Source organism: Conger conger, chromosome 1 (genome assembly GCF_963514075.1).
Source record: "Conger conger chromosome 1, fConCon1.1, whole genome shotgun sequence".
Classification (NCBI taxonomy): Eukaryota; Metazoa; Chordata; class Actinopteri; order Anguilliformes; family Congridae; genus Conger; species Conger conger.
The window spans coordinates 64,385,571-64,402,419 of NC_083760.1; the positions used below are offsets into that span (position 1 = coordinate 64,385,571).

General features: G+C 40.4%; 1 protein-coding gene across 1 annotated transcript; it reads left to right on the forward strand.

Moving 5' to 3' along the window:
• The first annotated feature begins 381 nt into the window (after nt 1-381).
• glb1 (galactosidase, beta 1) lies at nt 382-16,821 on the forward strand. Its single transcript, XM_061262567.1, has 16 exons — nt 382-493; nt 1,319-1,488; nt 1,697-1,847; nt 2,785-2,845; nt 3,005-3,099; nt 4,117-4,297; nt 4,966-5,024; nt 6,491-6,612; nt 7,152-7,192; nt 7,997-8,109; nt 8,764-8,838; nt 9,964-10,053; nt 10,409-10,522; nt 10,677-10,808; nt 12,188-12,415; nt 14,633-16,821. Exons 1-16 carry the CDS (start codon nt 431-433, stop codon nt 14,873-14,875), a joined length of 1,938 nt encoding a protein of 645 aa, XP_061118551.1. The 5' UTR covers nt 382-430; the 3' UTR covers nt 14,876-16,821.
• Nucleotides 16,822-16,849: the final 28 nt, after the last annotated feature.

Here is a 16,849-nt window from a genome sequence, read left to right on the forward strand (position 1 = left end):
CGCTCTTTTGCAGTAGATGGCAGCAAAGGACCAGCTGGCTGCACTGTCAAAGTTAAGTCGGTTCCGTATAAAGCTTAAAACGTTAACTTTTTCTTATCCAAGATAAGCGTATAAAGCGTAGCACTAATGTACCTGAAATGTGGCATGAGGGTTTATCAAGAGAATAGTGTGTTTTGTCGATTACATTTTAAACTGCTGGTTCAGCATAGAAATGCTCGTTTTTTGTGTTGGTTCAATTATAACCGTCTCCAACGAAAGGGTATCTTCATCACACGCATGAAGAACATTCAAGCCAGGATTCAAGCAGGACCACTGCCATTGCATGAAATCCATCGGTCAGTATGAAGCTCCTGTCAGCTGGTCCTGTCATGATATGCACAAGTCACGTTGCCCAATCAGCTGACAAAATGAAACGGTCACGAGTTTCAACATGGCTTTCAGCAGTGTGCGGATTGTTTTGGTGTGTTCTCTCGCGTTAACTACCCAGATAACAGTAAGTGCACAGTTTTAATGTCATTAATATGATTTTTATCATCGTGTCTTGTTTTTGTATTTTCTGCGGACTATACTTGTACCAATAGTTTAGCTTTTCCCAGGGCGCTAACGTCAGCAAAGATGTAGCTAACTGTCAGATCAATGGAACCCCTAAGGAAATGGTTTGCCAGTGGCGTACTCCGAATTTATAACTTTTTAAGCTGTTTAAATGTACCAAGCATAACGTCTGTGGAGTATTTTCTAGACGAGGAAGTAACGTTAACTTATGTTACCATAACTTTTAGGTAGCTAGCCTAGTCGAATTGAGTTTAAACTAGCTAGCTAACATGATAGCATTAACGTTAAGTTTGTCAGCAGACTAATGTTAGTAGCTACAGCCCAGACATAGATAGACCAATTGTTATCCTTTCATACGTATATCAGATTCAAGTGATTTTACTGTTCTTGTTAATACGATGTCAAAATGTAAAACAATATGAACAATATGATAATGTTAGGTCTAATTTGTCTTGGTGAGAAAAATGGCTAGTGTAGTTCTTTATTATGGTGTTGCTCTCTTTTTGTCGGACGTCAATCAAATGAACACGTTTTCTGTATTTTCTATACGTCTAGGTTAAAGAAAGTACGCCATATAACAGTTTCCTTAGCTGTTTTTTATTTTATTTTACATTTTAGCCTGTTAATCATAAAAACTAAAGTAGTTTAGTGTGCAGTCTTCTGAGATGCACAGAACACACATAACTCTAAAAAACAAACCTTGCCGAAATACTGCAGTTCACACCATGAGACTGTTCAGACCAGACTGCCATCTTTTTTCTGCTAGTGTACTTCACCTGGCACGTTCAGCATAGACTACAAGAACGACTGCTTCCTCAAAGATGGAGAGTCATTTCGCTACATCTCTGGCAGCATTCACTACAGCCGCATTCCCCAGATATACTGGAAAGACAGGCTGCTCAAGATGTACATGGCTGGGCTGAATGCCATCCAGACGTGAGTATATTACCATGTCCATCACAATACTCAATTCACAAAGTTTATTCTTGTCACACACCATTCTTACTGCTGAAGCCTTGTATTTGACATTGTGAGACATGGATAAAGAAGCAAACAAGCTGTACAATATAGTCATTCATCTTGTCACAAGACTAGCACAGTACAGCGTGTTTCCTCACACAGGTTCCTGTTTTCTGGTGTTCAGGTACATTCCATGGAACTACCATGAGCCTGTTCCTGACCAATACGACTTTAGCGGAGACCGGGACCTGGGAAACTTCCTCCACCTGGCGCAGGAGGTGGGCCTGCTGGTCATTCTTCGACCAGGACCATACATATGCGCAGAATGGGACATGGTGAGTGGAGAGAAAGGAAGTGGGGTCACATCACACTGGAACAGTACAGATGACATCTGTGAATCATTCACTGGTCACATGCTGTAATGTAATAAACAAGTGTAAGATGTAATAAATGGCCTGTAAAGGTGGCTGTATGAGTGTTCTTTCGTTATTATAACTAGGTGTTTGAAAGTGGTGATACTCCATATTGTATAGCAAAAAGGAGAAATGTATCGCCTCATTGCTCTGCTAAAAGGCTTGAGTTTAGCTGAAATTATAGTGAGCGCGGTATTTTTGCGTTGTTTGGATCTTACATTGAAAATGGCAAAATGTTACCCTCAATATCCCATTTGTTCCTGAACCACAATCACTGCCATTTCGCTACGATGGCAATGGGCATTAAACAGTTGTCAGAGATCTGTGCTCATACCTTATATATGGAGAGCAGCCGGATCAATTTAATTTCCTGTCTTTTGAGGCTTTCAGCAAATGCAAACCTTGTACTTAAAACATAGTTCTTTGTGATTGATATATTGTAGACATGTCTGATAACAAAGTGATCTATTTGTAACTTTTTTGACACTTTGGAGTGATGTCTTCGTCTGTACTTTTGTTGAGAAATAACTACTCCACAATTCAGGCTGCAAAGGTCCTGTTGCTGTGCATGTCCCCTTGTGTTGCATAGATGACAACAATGGATCTTAAGCAAGTCACACTTTCCAATATTCACAAATAACTGAGATAATGCTGAACCCCACACTCAAAGGCAACTTGCAAAAGTGGCCACTAGAGGGCAATGTTTAACTCATTGTGGAGATAGTGTGTGCTAACTCCACTTTTTGGATAAATATTATTTTCTGAAGCTCTTGAGGAATATTATTCAGCAAGTATTGCAGTTGTATTTTACGCAGTAGATCCGAAGATAAGTGTGTAATTCTGTGGTCTGCTATCTCAGGGAGGTCTTCCTGCCTGGCTTCTCAAAAAGAAAGATATAGTACTACGCACCTCTGATACAGGTCAGTGATAGAGTGATTGGCTGTCGGCTCACTGTAGTGCAGCCTGTGCTGTCTATAAATATATGCCTTTGGTTCAGTCGATGTGTACACTGTTTGGCCATATAATATGTGTGTTGCACAGTGCTGTGTTTATCCTGAAATCACACCCCTTTGTTGTAGATTACATTGCTGCAGTGGATAAATGGATGGGGAAGCTACTCCCAATGATCAAACCTTTCCTCTATCAAAATGGAGGGCCCATCATTACAGTACAGGTGAGGACAGGTTTACCATTATTACTACACATTTAAGGACGGGTGTGCTTTCATTACAGTATATGTGAGTAAAAAAAGTTATGAAGTCAGATAATTTCATTACTTTTCAACCTAAGTGAAGTGTTTTCTTTCAAGATCACTTCTGCTCTCTTGCTATGGGTGGTACACTAGGACTCAGAACTGTACTGTCCTCTCAGGTCCACTTTTGCACTTGTTCTTGTGTTTGATTTGCACTTTGTTGTACGTCGCTCTGGATAAGAGCGTCTGCCTAATGCCATGTAATGTAATGTAATGTAATGTGCTGATGAATATGACATTTAAAATGCTTGTGTAACCTTTGGATCATGTGTCTAAAAATGCACCATCCGTAGACACCTCTAAAAACAATTCTTTTTTACTTTTTCACAATAGAAAGCTTTTATCACATTTGAATCGGTGTGAAAATAATCTTCACACAATTTATGTGCACAGAACTATGCAAGGTTTACTGTTAACTGAACAAAAACATCCGGAGAAAGTTTGCTCATTATAGACAAGAGCATTAATTTTGAAACCCCCTGTAGCTGTTATGAGTAAAGGCTTGCCCAGCTAACACAAAATGTAAAGGTTTTTTGTGAATTTAATTGAATAGGTTTATTGGCATACTTTACATTGTAACAGAAAATGGGAGATGCTGCAAAATTAGTTTTGCTGCTGTTTGGGGTGGTGGCCTTTATTTTGGAACTGTCTGTGAAACTCACACCTGCACAGCATTCTTATCAGGTGTTAATCTCTCTTCTTCTCTCTCTCCCTCTCGGTCTCTGTCTCTCTCTCTCTCTCTCACTCTCTCTCTCTCCCCCTTCCTCCCCCCTCTCTCCATCCCCTCCCTCACTCTCTCTCTCTCTCTCTCTCTCTCTCACTCACTCTCTCTCTCCCCTTCCTCCCCCCCTCTCCATCCCCCTCATCCCTCTCTCTCTCTCCCTCTCCCTCTCCCTTTCCCCCCCTCTCTCTCTCTCTCTCTCGCTCTCTCTCTCTCAGGTGGAAAATGAGTATGGCAGCTACTTTGCATGTGACTACAACTATCTTCGCCATCTCACCCAGCTGTTCCGCTCTCACCTGGGGCCGGAAGTGGTGCTGTTCACCACAGATGGAGCAGGGCTGGGGTACCTGCGATGTGGGGCCCTGCAGGGCCTCTACGCCACCGTTGACTTTGGACCAGGTCTGTCTGCCCAAAGAGCATATAAATCCCAGTCTTCCCCTCCATTGAAATGGGCTTTTATGAAATATGTATTCATACTTAAAGTCCCTGTGTAATTTAAACAGTCCTGTTTAATAGTTGTACATACAGGTACAGATCCAAAGTTCAGGTTGGTGCCTTGCATGGCAGCCAATAGCCGTTGGTGTGTGACTCTGAGTGTGTTTTAAATCCTGAAAGCAACAAAATGAATTACTATTTAGTGGATTTTCAGAAGAGAATTTTACATCAAAGGGGCATGTTAATATCTTTCTGTTTAATTATATGGATAAGTATACATACCTTGTTTCTGAAAGAACACTGCAAGAGAAAATCTTCAGAGGGAAAATGGAAGGTGCGATCTTTGCTTTCATGTGTCTCTGGTTTCCAGGATGTGGCCGGTGGGGGTTTTTGCCATACAGTCCCCCCCGTGTGTTTATGACTGGTCAAATTGAGTCATTTGAAGTCATAATGTGCAGGTTAGGTTCATGGAGAGTTAGGTTCATGGAGAGTTAGGTTCATGGAGAGTTAGGTTCATGGAGAGTTTGTGTTTGCGTGTGTGCATGTGTGCGTGTGTGTGCGTGTGCTTGTGTTTGTGTTTGTGTGTGTGTGTGCGTGTGCGTGTTTGACTCTGACCCTTGTGTCTTTTGCAGGTGGGAATGTGTCTGCCTCCTTTGCTGCTCAGAGATATGTTGAACCTCATGGCCCCCTGGTAAGAGCACAGGATCTTTATTAGTGCAGGTAGACACAACAGCAGCGTGTAAACTTTCCCCCATTTCCACCTAAGGATATGTGCAATATGTACAAAAATCATTAGATCTGCAGAGTCTGTTTTGCATTTCAAAAAACTTTTGAAAGCCCACTTTTTTTCAACTTGCATTTCTAATACAGTAGTATTATCCTTTTTGTTTGTTTTATATTTGTTTTTTATTATTAATTATTTCTTTTATTTTTTAAACTACACCTGTTACTTTATTTATATAATTTTATTTGTATTTTTACACTGTATTACATTAGATAACTGTATTGTACAACGATGTACAACATTGCTAAGGTATAGCTAAGAGTGGTCCAGACCAACCTTACGAAAGTATGACATACAAAAGTTATACTTAGCGAAGAATGTTTAGAGAAACGTTAAGGTACAACTTACGAATTACGTAGCGTTAAGAAGGCTTCGGGAAACGCACCCTGATCTTTTTTTTAGAATAACATATTATTCTTAGGTTATTTAAACTGCAGGGACGTCGATGTTGAGAGATGGACACAAATTTCTAGTTTATAATATTTCTGAATCATGAATTTCTTTCCAAGGATACTGAAGCCATTTATTGTTTTATTGATGATCTGTAACCCTTGTGATATTGCCCACTACACAACTTGAATATGATGGACTCGCACATGTGATTTTGAAATGACTCGAAAGTATCTTTTCATGTATTTTAATATAAATTATTCATTTCCATAACCTGAGTTTTGTTTTCATTGTGGTTTGTGCACTTCATTTTCTTTTTTATTATTTTTTTTGGTCATTTTTAGTCATTCCTTCAGCAAGTAAAATGTTTGTTAATTCCCCTCCTGGGGTTGGCGTTACTTTTTCGTAATGCTAGTTGGTTAGTTACCCCAATGTTGATGAATTTGTACATCTTCCTTTTTGCTGGATATATAAAATTTGCATTAAAGATGAAGGAAATTTTATCTGAAGTTAAAGTTAAAACAGTGTTTGGTTAAGTGGTCCGATTTAGTATATTCATCAGTGCAGCCCTAGTTCAACCAAATCTGCATTCTGTAACTAGATAATATGAAATTTACCACTAATTAAGTGCCGTTGTCAGAAAAATCCCTCCAACTTCCCCATTTTTTTCAGAACGCTTTCTACGAATTCAATTTCTTCTCACTTATTTGTGTGATTACAGTATGATTCATACAGTAGTTCAAATAGTCATTAGGGAGAAAAATGACTTCTGAAATGTTTCTGCTCTTTCAGAAAGGGCCGTGGAGACAGAAACACCCAAAGAGGGTGTTTCATATCTAATGAGTCAAATCCCTATCTCTATCACAGGTTTCTAAGTGACTTGCTTTGTTAATTACTTAGCCGCGCGTGTGTGACTGTATGTACAAGTACATGTGCGTCTTTCCTTGAGTATGTGTGTAGACCCATTTCTTTCTCTGTTGCAGGTTAATTCAGAGTTCTACACTGGCTGGCTTGACCACTGGGGGGAACGCCATTCCACTGTGTCCTCGGCTATTGTGGCCAAGTCTCTCAATGAAATCCTGGCAGTGGGGGCCAATGTTAATCTGTAAGCATACAGACATCATTTAATCAGAGTGTTCTAACCTCATCAGTCGATCTGAGTCTAGAGACCTCATTCAGCAAAACCAGATTTTCAGTCTTGTATTTCTCTTTTCTCATGAACAATTGTTCTATTCGGGTATTCTTGTTTACAGTCCAATTTCTATTCATTTCCGCTAAACTTTCAAAAATGCTCGTTGAGTTCAACTGTGATGTAAAACAATCTATTTCCATCTCAAAGATCCTGTTGTTTTAAAGAATCGAAAGAAGCAAATTTTTCCATGTTCTGCATTCTAATTCTGACATTTGTGTTCTGGAACATGAGTGGGTGATGATCTGTGATACCATAACAGTCGTATGTCCATACTAGATTTCCCCATGTCTGTTATATTAATGTGCCCTTGTGATATCTTCTTACAAAATATTTATAAATCATTCATTGCAATTTGTTCAGAGATCCTTCCGTGTACCATAAGTTTGGAGTGGTCTGTGTGATATTGAAGTGTGGTGTTTTATTGTTTCTTAGTATTTTTTATTTTTTTGTAGGTACATGTTTATTGGAGGAACAAACTTTGGATACTGGAATGGTGGGTGAGGCTGGCTGTTTAAAAGCTGCATTTGTCCCTTTTCTACGACACGTCAGTGCATGTTTTTTGATGGCTTTGACGGGTCACAATTTTCTTGATCTGTGAGTTCAGAACTGCTGTAAAACTTGCTAGAACAAGCATTCAGCTCCTCTACAGTAGACTATTAAGATTTCAAACTGTTATGTATTTCAGACGTTAGACATTTCATTTCCCTGCAAGCCTTCAGAAAGATCTCCTGAACAGTGTGTTTTGATTGGTGCAGTTCTTATTTACATAAAACTGTGTCCTGTTTTTTTTTATTACAATATAGAAAAAAAACACCTAGAAAAAACAAGAAGTGAAACTAGTCTGTCGAGAACAGTTATAAAAATATACCGCATAATTAAGTCTCAATACTGCTGTTCAGCAGATCTGTGCTTGAACTGCCACAATTTCTTTAGAAAATATGGCTGTGTTATGTTGTTATCAAGTGGCGATGCAAGAACCTTTCTACAGTCTATGTACAGAAAGATGTAACTGATTGCTAGTTTTGGTAGTGAAATTAAGGTTAGTTAGCGACTACATAGTGTAGATGTGGCAAGAAATGAGTTAAAATGGCTTATAAACACAAAAGTTGATTGCAGAAGAGAGAAAGCGTATGCATGGATGGCTTGGAAAGACTCAACCGTGACAAAGCACCTGACAGCAAACCCTGTCCAAATCCTGCATAGTATGCCTTTAAGTATCAACATTTAAAGTAGTGATGATATGTGCTGAGTTTTGTAACTGTAATGTAACTGTCTGTGCACCTCTCTCTGTGCATAGGAGCCAACTCTCCCTACGCCCCCCAGCCAACCAGCTATGACTACGACGCCCCTCTCAGTGAGGCGGGCGATCTCACTGACAAGTACTTCTCCATCCGTGACGTGATCAGAATGGTTAGAACAGCACTGCGCTTTATTTACTGCGTCAGGAAGCACCTTTTTAAAATTGTGTTTGCCGTTTTGTTATTTCATGTTATGATAGTATTATTTTGCTTGTAATGTCTAAAAACCTTTTTTATGCAAAAATGTACTGGGTGGGGGGCTGCGGAGTTGCTCATCTTGTTGAGCAACCATTCCAGTACATGCATGAGCCCAATATTGTGGTATGCAGTCCAAACTATGCCAGTGCTAACTGTGGCTGCAGGGCAACATGTTATTGGCAATAGTGTTGCCCAGAGAGAGAGTGTTTCTGCCAGCCGAGATGATGCACACAAATGGCCCTGGTCAATTGGGCACTGGCGGTTTACCTGTTCAGCCGCTCATGAAGTGTCTTCCTCAAACTCATGTCTGTTTAGGCACGACTTATTGACCTGAATCTACAATGGAGGGTGAGAAGAGCCAGCTTGAGCATGCTTGAGCATTTCAAATAGGGGTGAAAAGTATGCGAAGAACATTCAAAATGCATTTGGTCATTAGTAGTTATAAGAACTACTGATGAACCTGATTGAATTGTAATCTTATTTAAAAGAAAATCTGGCCAGGAAGTCTTCTGATCATTCTGAATCTGATAAATGTTTAAATTCATGCCAAATTTTGTATTTTGGACAGTACAATAAGATTCCTGAGGGACCACTTCCTCCTTCCACACCAAAATATGCTTATGCATCGGTGAAAATGACCAAGGTGAGTTTCATTCCTGTGCTTTCATTCAAGTGTAAATAAAAAAACTGTATACAATCGGTTCAATTGAAAACAGATCTGGTATTTCTTCAGGCCCACATCAGAACACAGAATGTAGATTGTGTTATTCATATTTGCAATTTTATCAGTGCTAGACTGCAGTCAGTGAAAATTCATCTTCCTTTAGTAGTTGATTCATGCCAGTACTATTGCATGATTAATATTTGGTGACATGGTGCAATTATATAGTCCAATTATCCAAATCGCTTTACAATTAACAGAACAGTTCAGCCCTAAGAACCCGTGAAGTGCTCTGGCTGCAAAAAACACCAGCCAAACCACCCTTTAACATATGTGTATGTTTTCTGTTGTTGCCATGCATTTACATGTTCTTGTAACTGGGATTCAGTTACCAGCTAAACAGATATAAATGTAAGCTATGGTCTGCATGTGTGAGATCAGGTGTGAAATCAGGTTGTCTTGCAAGTATGTAAACAGCTGAAAGCATGCAGTCTGTAGTCCTGTGGTAATTTCTGCAAGCTAGTTAGCAAGAGATTTTCACCTGCAATGAGAGGGTGTTTGAGGCTGAACAGAACCATCCTTGATCAGACCCTTATCTGATCAAGTGATTCATTTAGAAGCATTCTTTCTGTTAACGCTAGGAGTCCTGCTGCGCTAGTCTGAATCTTGTAAAGGTGGGCAACTGTGTGAAACGCAAACTTTGTGAGTTCGCATGCCTCTGAGAACAGAATTTAGTTGCAGAATCATGGACAGATTTTCTCACGTACAGTACACTCGTACTAGATGCCATTTTTAGGTAAGGTAATACTGTCAGAATACAGCTGATCATCTCATTTCATGAGAGGTGACATTGGCTTCGGCTCAGGCAGTTGGTGCCCTGCATGGCATGATAGCCACTGGTGTACGAGTGTGTGTATGAATGGGTGAATGAAAAGCATCAATTGTACAGCGCTATATAAATGCCAACCATTTACCATTTACCATTTACCATTCATTTCTTTTTATGACCGATGCCTGGGATATAGCTGTGATCCTGTTTAAAATAAGTTCCCTGCATGTAGCACAGTCAAGAGAGCTGAAGAACCTGTGCCTGTGTGTCCCTCCCAGCTCCAGACTGTGTCCGAGGCTGTGGACGTTCTGTCTCACTCTGGGCCTGTTAAAAGCACCTTTCCTCTGAGCTTCTCTGAGATGGACCAGGTATGGGCCTGAGGGATTCAATCAACAAATGTCCCTATTCCCTAACTTTTACTTGCGTGTGTAATTTTTTCTTAAAAAAAAGCAGTGCAACAGGTGATGAAAATTAATTCTCCTTACTGTAATTGTGAAGACAAAAGTGTGAACTTGACTACAAGCCTGTAAAGTCAAAGAGGAAAGGTTCATTGAACCAAGGGCAATGATCACCACTATTTCTGTGGACTCTTCTTTACACATTTTTCAAATGAGCCCAAGTAAGGCCTTTGGTCTCCAAATCTGCATTTACTGCCATGATTGAAGTGACTGTTTCTTTTATTTAGTCTGAAGTAACTCTTTGATTTCTTTTGTATTATGAAAGTACTTTGGGTTCATCCTGTATCGGACCAAACTTCCTGTGGATTGCAGCAAGCCTGTGCCCCTGTCCTCCCCCCTCAACGGGGTGCATGACCGCGCCTATGTTTCCATCAATGGGGTGAGCAAGTTTCTCCTTCTCCCTGTCCTCTCTTTGTCCTAATGTTTTAGCCACATTGGCCGTGGCAGCCATAGTTTTAGGACGGAAGTAGGGTTTTTTTTTTTTTTTTTGAAACTGCGGTCTTCTGAATATATATGTGTGACTGTCCCGACAGGTCGCAAGTGGTATCCTTGAGAGAGATAAGTCCATTACCATTAACATCACTGGCACGGCGGGGAGTCAGGTTGACATACTCGTGGAGAACATGGGACGAGTCAATTATGGGAAGGGCATCAATGACTTCAAGGTGAGCTGGTTTTCAGGGAAATTCTGGGTATGAGAAGTTGGTGGGTGAACCTGGACAAATAATAGTATGAACTCTTCTATGTTGTGTATTGTGTGAATGTGTTGCTTATTGAGCAGGAATGCAGTCTGTAAGTGTCCCAGTGTTACAGGATGATTCCATACATCATCTGGCTACGATCTTTTTCCATCTCACCCAAATTTAGAATAACTTGGAATTCCCTTCTTGGTCAGGGTGGACTGTTCAACTGCTTTGTGGTTCCACAGTTCCTTTGGATATCTGACAAACAGATCAAACAGTCTTACAGGCATTTACTGTAGAGCGTTCTGCTGCTCTTCAGTTAAGAGAAATGTTGATTAGATCTAATGTCACATCACTTCCTGTGTTAGGGAACATCTCTATTTTAAGCAGTCTGTATTTTGAGCTACAGAGAGGCAGGCCAGTGTAAATGCTAGTTTGACCACATCAAGGCATGAATTTTACACACGAATGCAGGGGCGTGCAGATTTCATTAGGAAACAAAAACTGAATATAAATAAAATGCCATGTATAAAAACGATAAACTTGGATACAGAGGAAACTGGCTATACACACTGTATCTACTTTATGAATGAATACAAGTGGTTAAATTCTGCTAAAACTGCTAAAAAATTAAAAAGATCTAATGGAGATGTCCATTGATTGAAGTACTGACAGCAGTATTAATTAACAGATTAATTGTAATAAATAAAACCGTGTTTGTGTTTCCATGAAAATCTTTCAGACATTGCATACAAAGTGTTACTTGAAGCATATTTTCTTGCTTTTGACACAAACCATTATAAAGCCGGCAGGTACATACAGTGTTTCATATAAGAAAAGATATGATGCTTCAGCAAATGTCTATTTAAAGGACATGTGATCCCTTCCTACTGTTTCCATTGCAAACTGAAAATGCATGGCTTAAAGCAGCGGCCCTGCCTCAACCATATACTCACAGCACCTGGCTAGCTCCATCCTAACCACTATTAACCTAAGTGTTATGATGACGCTGCACTCCTTTTGCTTGCTTTGTATACATTTAGCTGTTAGCTCTGCCTTTTTCTTTGTACTAGATGTATATTTGTGCTTTGTAGTATGTTCCTTACCGTCGATGCACTTACCACTCTCATTTTTGACAGTGTTGAGTGTGGCTGTACTACTTTGTCATCGCTCTGGATTCCATGCATTTATAAACGTATTTTTCTCAGTCAGTGTGCACTATTTTGGGATGCAAATGCAGTCAAGAAAAAGCCCTTTGTCCTTATTTATTTTAGCAGCATACGCGTTTGTGTCTCATTCTTTGGTACTGATGTCTTTACTGTGCTAAAGCTTCAACACTGCATCCACTCCTCCCCCTCAAGGGCCTGGTATCCAACCTGACCCTGGGCTCAGAGGTGCTGAGGAACTGGCTGGTGTATAGCCTGTCTGTTGATGAGGCTGTGAGTAAAGGCCTCCTCCGTGCAGGGGCGTCCCAGGTGCCCTCCTCCCAGCTCTCCACTCCAGCCTTCTACACTGGCAGCTTCAGCATTCCCTCTGGAATCCCACAGCTTCCTCAGGACACCTACATCCAGTTTCCTGACTGGGGGAAGGTAGGCCTGTAGGGCGGCCTGTAGCGTAGTGGTTAAGGTAAATGACTGGGACACGCAAGGTCGGTGGTTCTAATCCCGGTGTAGCCGCAATAAGATCCGCACAGCCATTGGGCCCTTGGGCCCTCCAGGGGAGGAATGTCTCCTGCTTAGTCTAATCAACTGTACGTCGCTCTGGATAAATGCCAAATGCCAATAATATAATGTAATGTAGGCCTTGGGCCGCAGGGGTAGAGAAGGCAGAGCAGGGTGAAGGGTGGGGTTCAGTACTGACTGACCTGAAGAGAAAGCAGTGTGACTTCTATCAGTGGGGTTTAGTATTGATTTGCCTGCCAGACTAAACATGCATTTTACCAGTTGTGTAAATGGTAGCCAAAAGCTATACTTGAGTTAAATCAAGATTCTCAATTTAGAAACAACTCTAGTAAAGGAGTTAAGTAGTGGAGAGCGGGTAAGTTACATGGGTAAGTTGTCACACTGTTAATTTCTTCAAAAACAAGAGGCAGTACCTAAAAAATTGAATAGCCATTTTGTGATGTCAACATTCTGTTTACATGTGGTCAAAGTCATGCTGAGGTGAGGATAGTTTTCTTATGTTTCTCCTTTTTCACTGTAAAAAAAAAAGAAAGAAAAAAAGGCACTTCACATTTTAAGTAATAAAAATGTTTTAGGTATGAATTTAAAAAAATATATTTATAGAGTAGAGGAGAGTATATAACGTCTTTTGATACTAGAGCTGCAGTCCTGTATCAGAAGACACGTTAAGCTGAACTTGAGATGTAGCCCTAATTAGCTCACATGACATCATGTGACAGCTTTTTACCACTATAAAGTAACACGGAGAACTTGCTCAAAAATCATTGTGATACTTTGTAATCCGCAACTATGTCTCTTATAATAGTACTAATGCTATTGTAAATGGATTGTTATAAACCACGCTCAAAAGTTTGGAATAACCTGACCTTTTCTTACTTTTTCTGATTTAATGTTTGTAATTTATATTTTTACATTTTTAGTCATTTGGCAGATGCTTTTAATCCAAAACGACTTACAAGTGCAGAGGTTCTTCCACAAGTTAAAGCATCAAATCCGTGACTAGTAAAATATACATGAAGGGCTGTTCTAAACAAAAAGACTGTCATCATGAGTGCAGTTTAAAGAGCAGACTCAAAGCTTTTATCAAAGGGTATTTTTAAACATTTTGTTTCAAGCATTATATTCTTCAGCTAACTAACAAACGGTTATCTGACTTTGGTTCTAATTATAACTATGCTATCTCCTTACCAAGCTGAAGATGTTTGATGGCAAAAAAATGAACAGGCTATTACTTTTACATTATTTTATATTATTTCACTGGCATAAACCTAATAATGGTAAACCTAAACAGACATGAAAATAATATAAAATAATGTAAAAGTAATTGCCTGTTAAATACTTTTAGGCACTAATTATTACTTGCATTTCAGAATTAGCAGATATTTCAGTGACCTACCCTCACTAGCCTGCTTATTGCTCATTGCTGCAGTTGTTGCCACATCATGGTAAGACCAGAGGGAAGTTAAACATTTAAATACATTTAGATCTATTCACACCTATGTACTAAGAATATTTCTGTAGGTTTGGTTTTTTTCCTCCCCTTAGCCTTCATTCAGTGTTCAGGGATGAGCCTATGTAAGTATCTACACAACCCAGTGAAACCTACCTGTCTGCCTGTTTGAAAGTTCCCTACAGTCACTGTATAATAAAAGTTTGATGAAGCTTTGAAATCAAGTTTGGCCACCTTGGTAGTGCGCAAACATTGACGAGTAAACAGCCTGTTCCGTAAAGCAGCGATGAGTTGCTCATAATGGTAATTATGCAGAGGATGTGGTTGGTTTAATTTTGTCTTCACTCTTGCCACTGTTTTGCAGATGGTGCAGTAGCACAGGATGTGTAGTCGCTGCTCATTTTTTTAAAAGATGGTAGGAAGGCATCACTTAAAAATGACATTGCCTGTTGGGCCCAGCGCCTGGGGACAGATAGCACAAATGGTGGCTCTTTAAAGATATCTTATCTGCACATGATGACAGGTGTGTATCATGTCAGAATCTCTGAGGACCTTAGATATTCATGGTCGCTCCAGTTGCGCTGCTGTGGTGTTGTCTGTCTATGGTGTTTCCTGTTTAATCTGTAACCTGTGATCGTTGACCAAATACCCCACTCTGTTCTGTTTTAATCCAGGGCCAGTTGTGGATCAATGGCTTCAATTTGGGTCGGTACTGGCCCAGTAGAGGGCCTCAGTTAACCCTGTACGTGCCGGTTCACGTGCTTAGCACCTCCGCGCCGAACAACGTGACGGTCCTGGAGCTGGAGGGTGCGCCCTGTAGCCAGGGAGCCTGTACGGTGGAGTTCACATGCACCCCCGTCCTGAACGCCATGGGCACAGATGGGAGGCCGCTCTTCAACAAGGAGGATCTGTCCTGAACACAGCTTTGCACAGCTGAAACACCACTGCACAACAGCAGCAACACAGCATTTTACAGTATAAACACCACTGCACAACAGCAGCAACACCACCCAGCTTTACACAGCTGAAACACCACTGCACAACAGCGGCAACACCACACAGCATTTTACAGTATAAACACCACTGCACAACAGCGGCAACACCACACAGCATTTTACAGTATAAACACCACTGCACAACAGCGGCAACACCACACAGCTTTGCACAGCAGAAACACCACTGCACAACAGCAGCAACACCACACAGCATTTTACAGTATAAACACCACTGCACAACTGCAGCAACACCACACAGCTTTGCACAGCAGAAACACCACTGCACAACAGCAGCAACACCACACAGCTGAAACACCACTGCACAACAGCAGCAACACAACACATCATTTTACAGTATAAACACCACTGCACAACAGCAGCAACACCACACAGCCTTGCACAGTTGAAACACTACTGCACAACAGCAGCAACACAACACAGCATTTTACAGTAGAAACACCACTGCACAACAGCAGCAACACCACACAGCCTTCTACAATATAAGCACCACTACACAACAGCAGCAACACAACACAGCATTGCACAGCTGAAACACCACTGCACAACAGCGGCAACACCACACAGCTTTGCACAGCAGAAACACCACTGCACAACAGCAGCAACACCACACAGCATTGCACAGCAGAAACACCACTGCACAACAGCAGCAACACCACACAGCATTCTACAATATAAGCACCACTACACAACAGTAGCAACACAACCTTCTACAGTATAACCACTGCTGCACAACAGCAGCAACACAACACATTATACAACAGCAAAAATGGTAATGTAACTCCACTGCACAAAACAAAATGACAACATCTCAACAACAGCACAAGCATGATAACGGCAAGAACCGCATCACAACAGCACTGCAGAACAGCACTGCAAGCCTTTTCCTAAGCATAGTTCTTCTGCATCAGTGGTGTCTTTTTTAATTATAACTATGCTTGTGTGTGAGACCATGCTGTTTCAGGGAAATGTGTGTGTTGTTCCACTGTGATTGCTGAAGATTGAAATTAACTCAGGGCGTGGCGTGCAAATGTTTATGTGTGAAAGCTTATCTGGTGGATGGTGGATTTACGTTCGAAGGGATTTTGTTTTTTATTTTGCCATTCAATTAAGGAAGTGCCTGTTAAAATGTCACATCTGTATGCACTATTATAATCCACAGAGCTGGAGGAAAGGGTATTTTGCATGTGGGGATGTGAGAGTAATAGGACTGTGGTCTGGGGTCTCCACGGTCTCATATCGGCCTTTATGGTGTTACATCAAATCAGAGTTTTATTTTTTCTATAATTTTTTACTAATTTGGGGTGTAGCCTATTGCTTGCTATGAACATAAGCAAATTGTATGTTTATTTTGGTGGCATTTCACAAATAACAGTGAAATGGTAAATTCGGCATTTAACAGAATAGAACGCATTAACAGATCAGACGTTTCATGGATCACGGCCTCATTAATGACGTACATATAGAAATCCCTTTCCTAAAATCAGAAATCTCCATCACATCAGAGTGAATGTATTTACTTTTGTGATGTATGTATGTATGTATGTATGTATGTATATCACACCTTATTTTAACTTTTGCACTTCTAGAGGGTGGTTTTTTACGTGTTTTAAATTTATTTGTATATCCATTGTTTGCATACCAGACACAATCTTGTCCCGACTTCGTAAGGTGCAGTCTATACAGAAGAACAGGTCTATGTTGACCATTGGCTCAATCAGATTTTTCACTATTGTTTTTTGGGTTTTATAAACAATCAATCCTGTTTGTAAATAACTACCATAGTAATGGTGTATCCTTTGTAATGGTGCATGGGAATAATTGAAATAAATCATTTTATTTTTATTCAATGCATTCTCAGACTTATGTTTCTCAGAG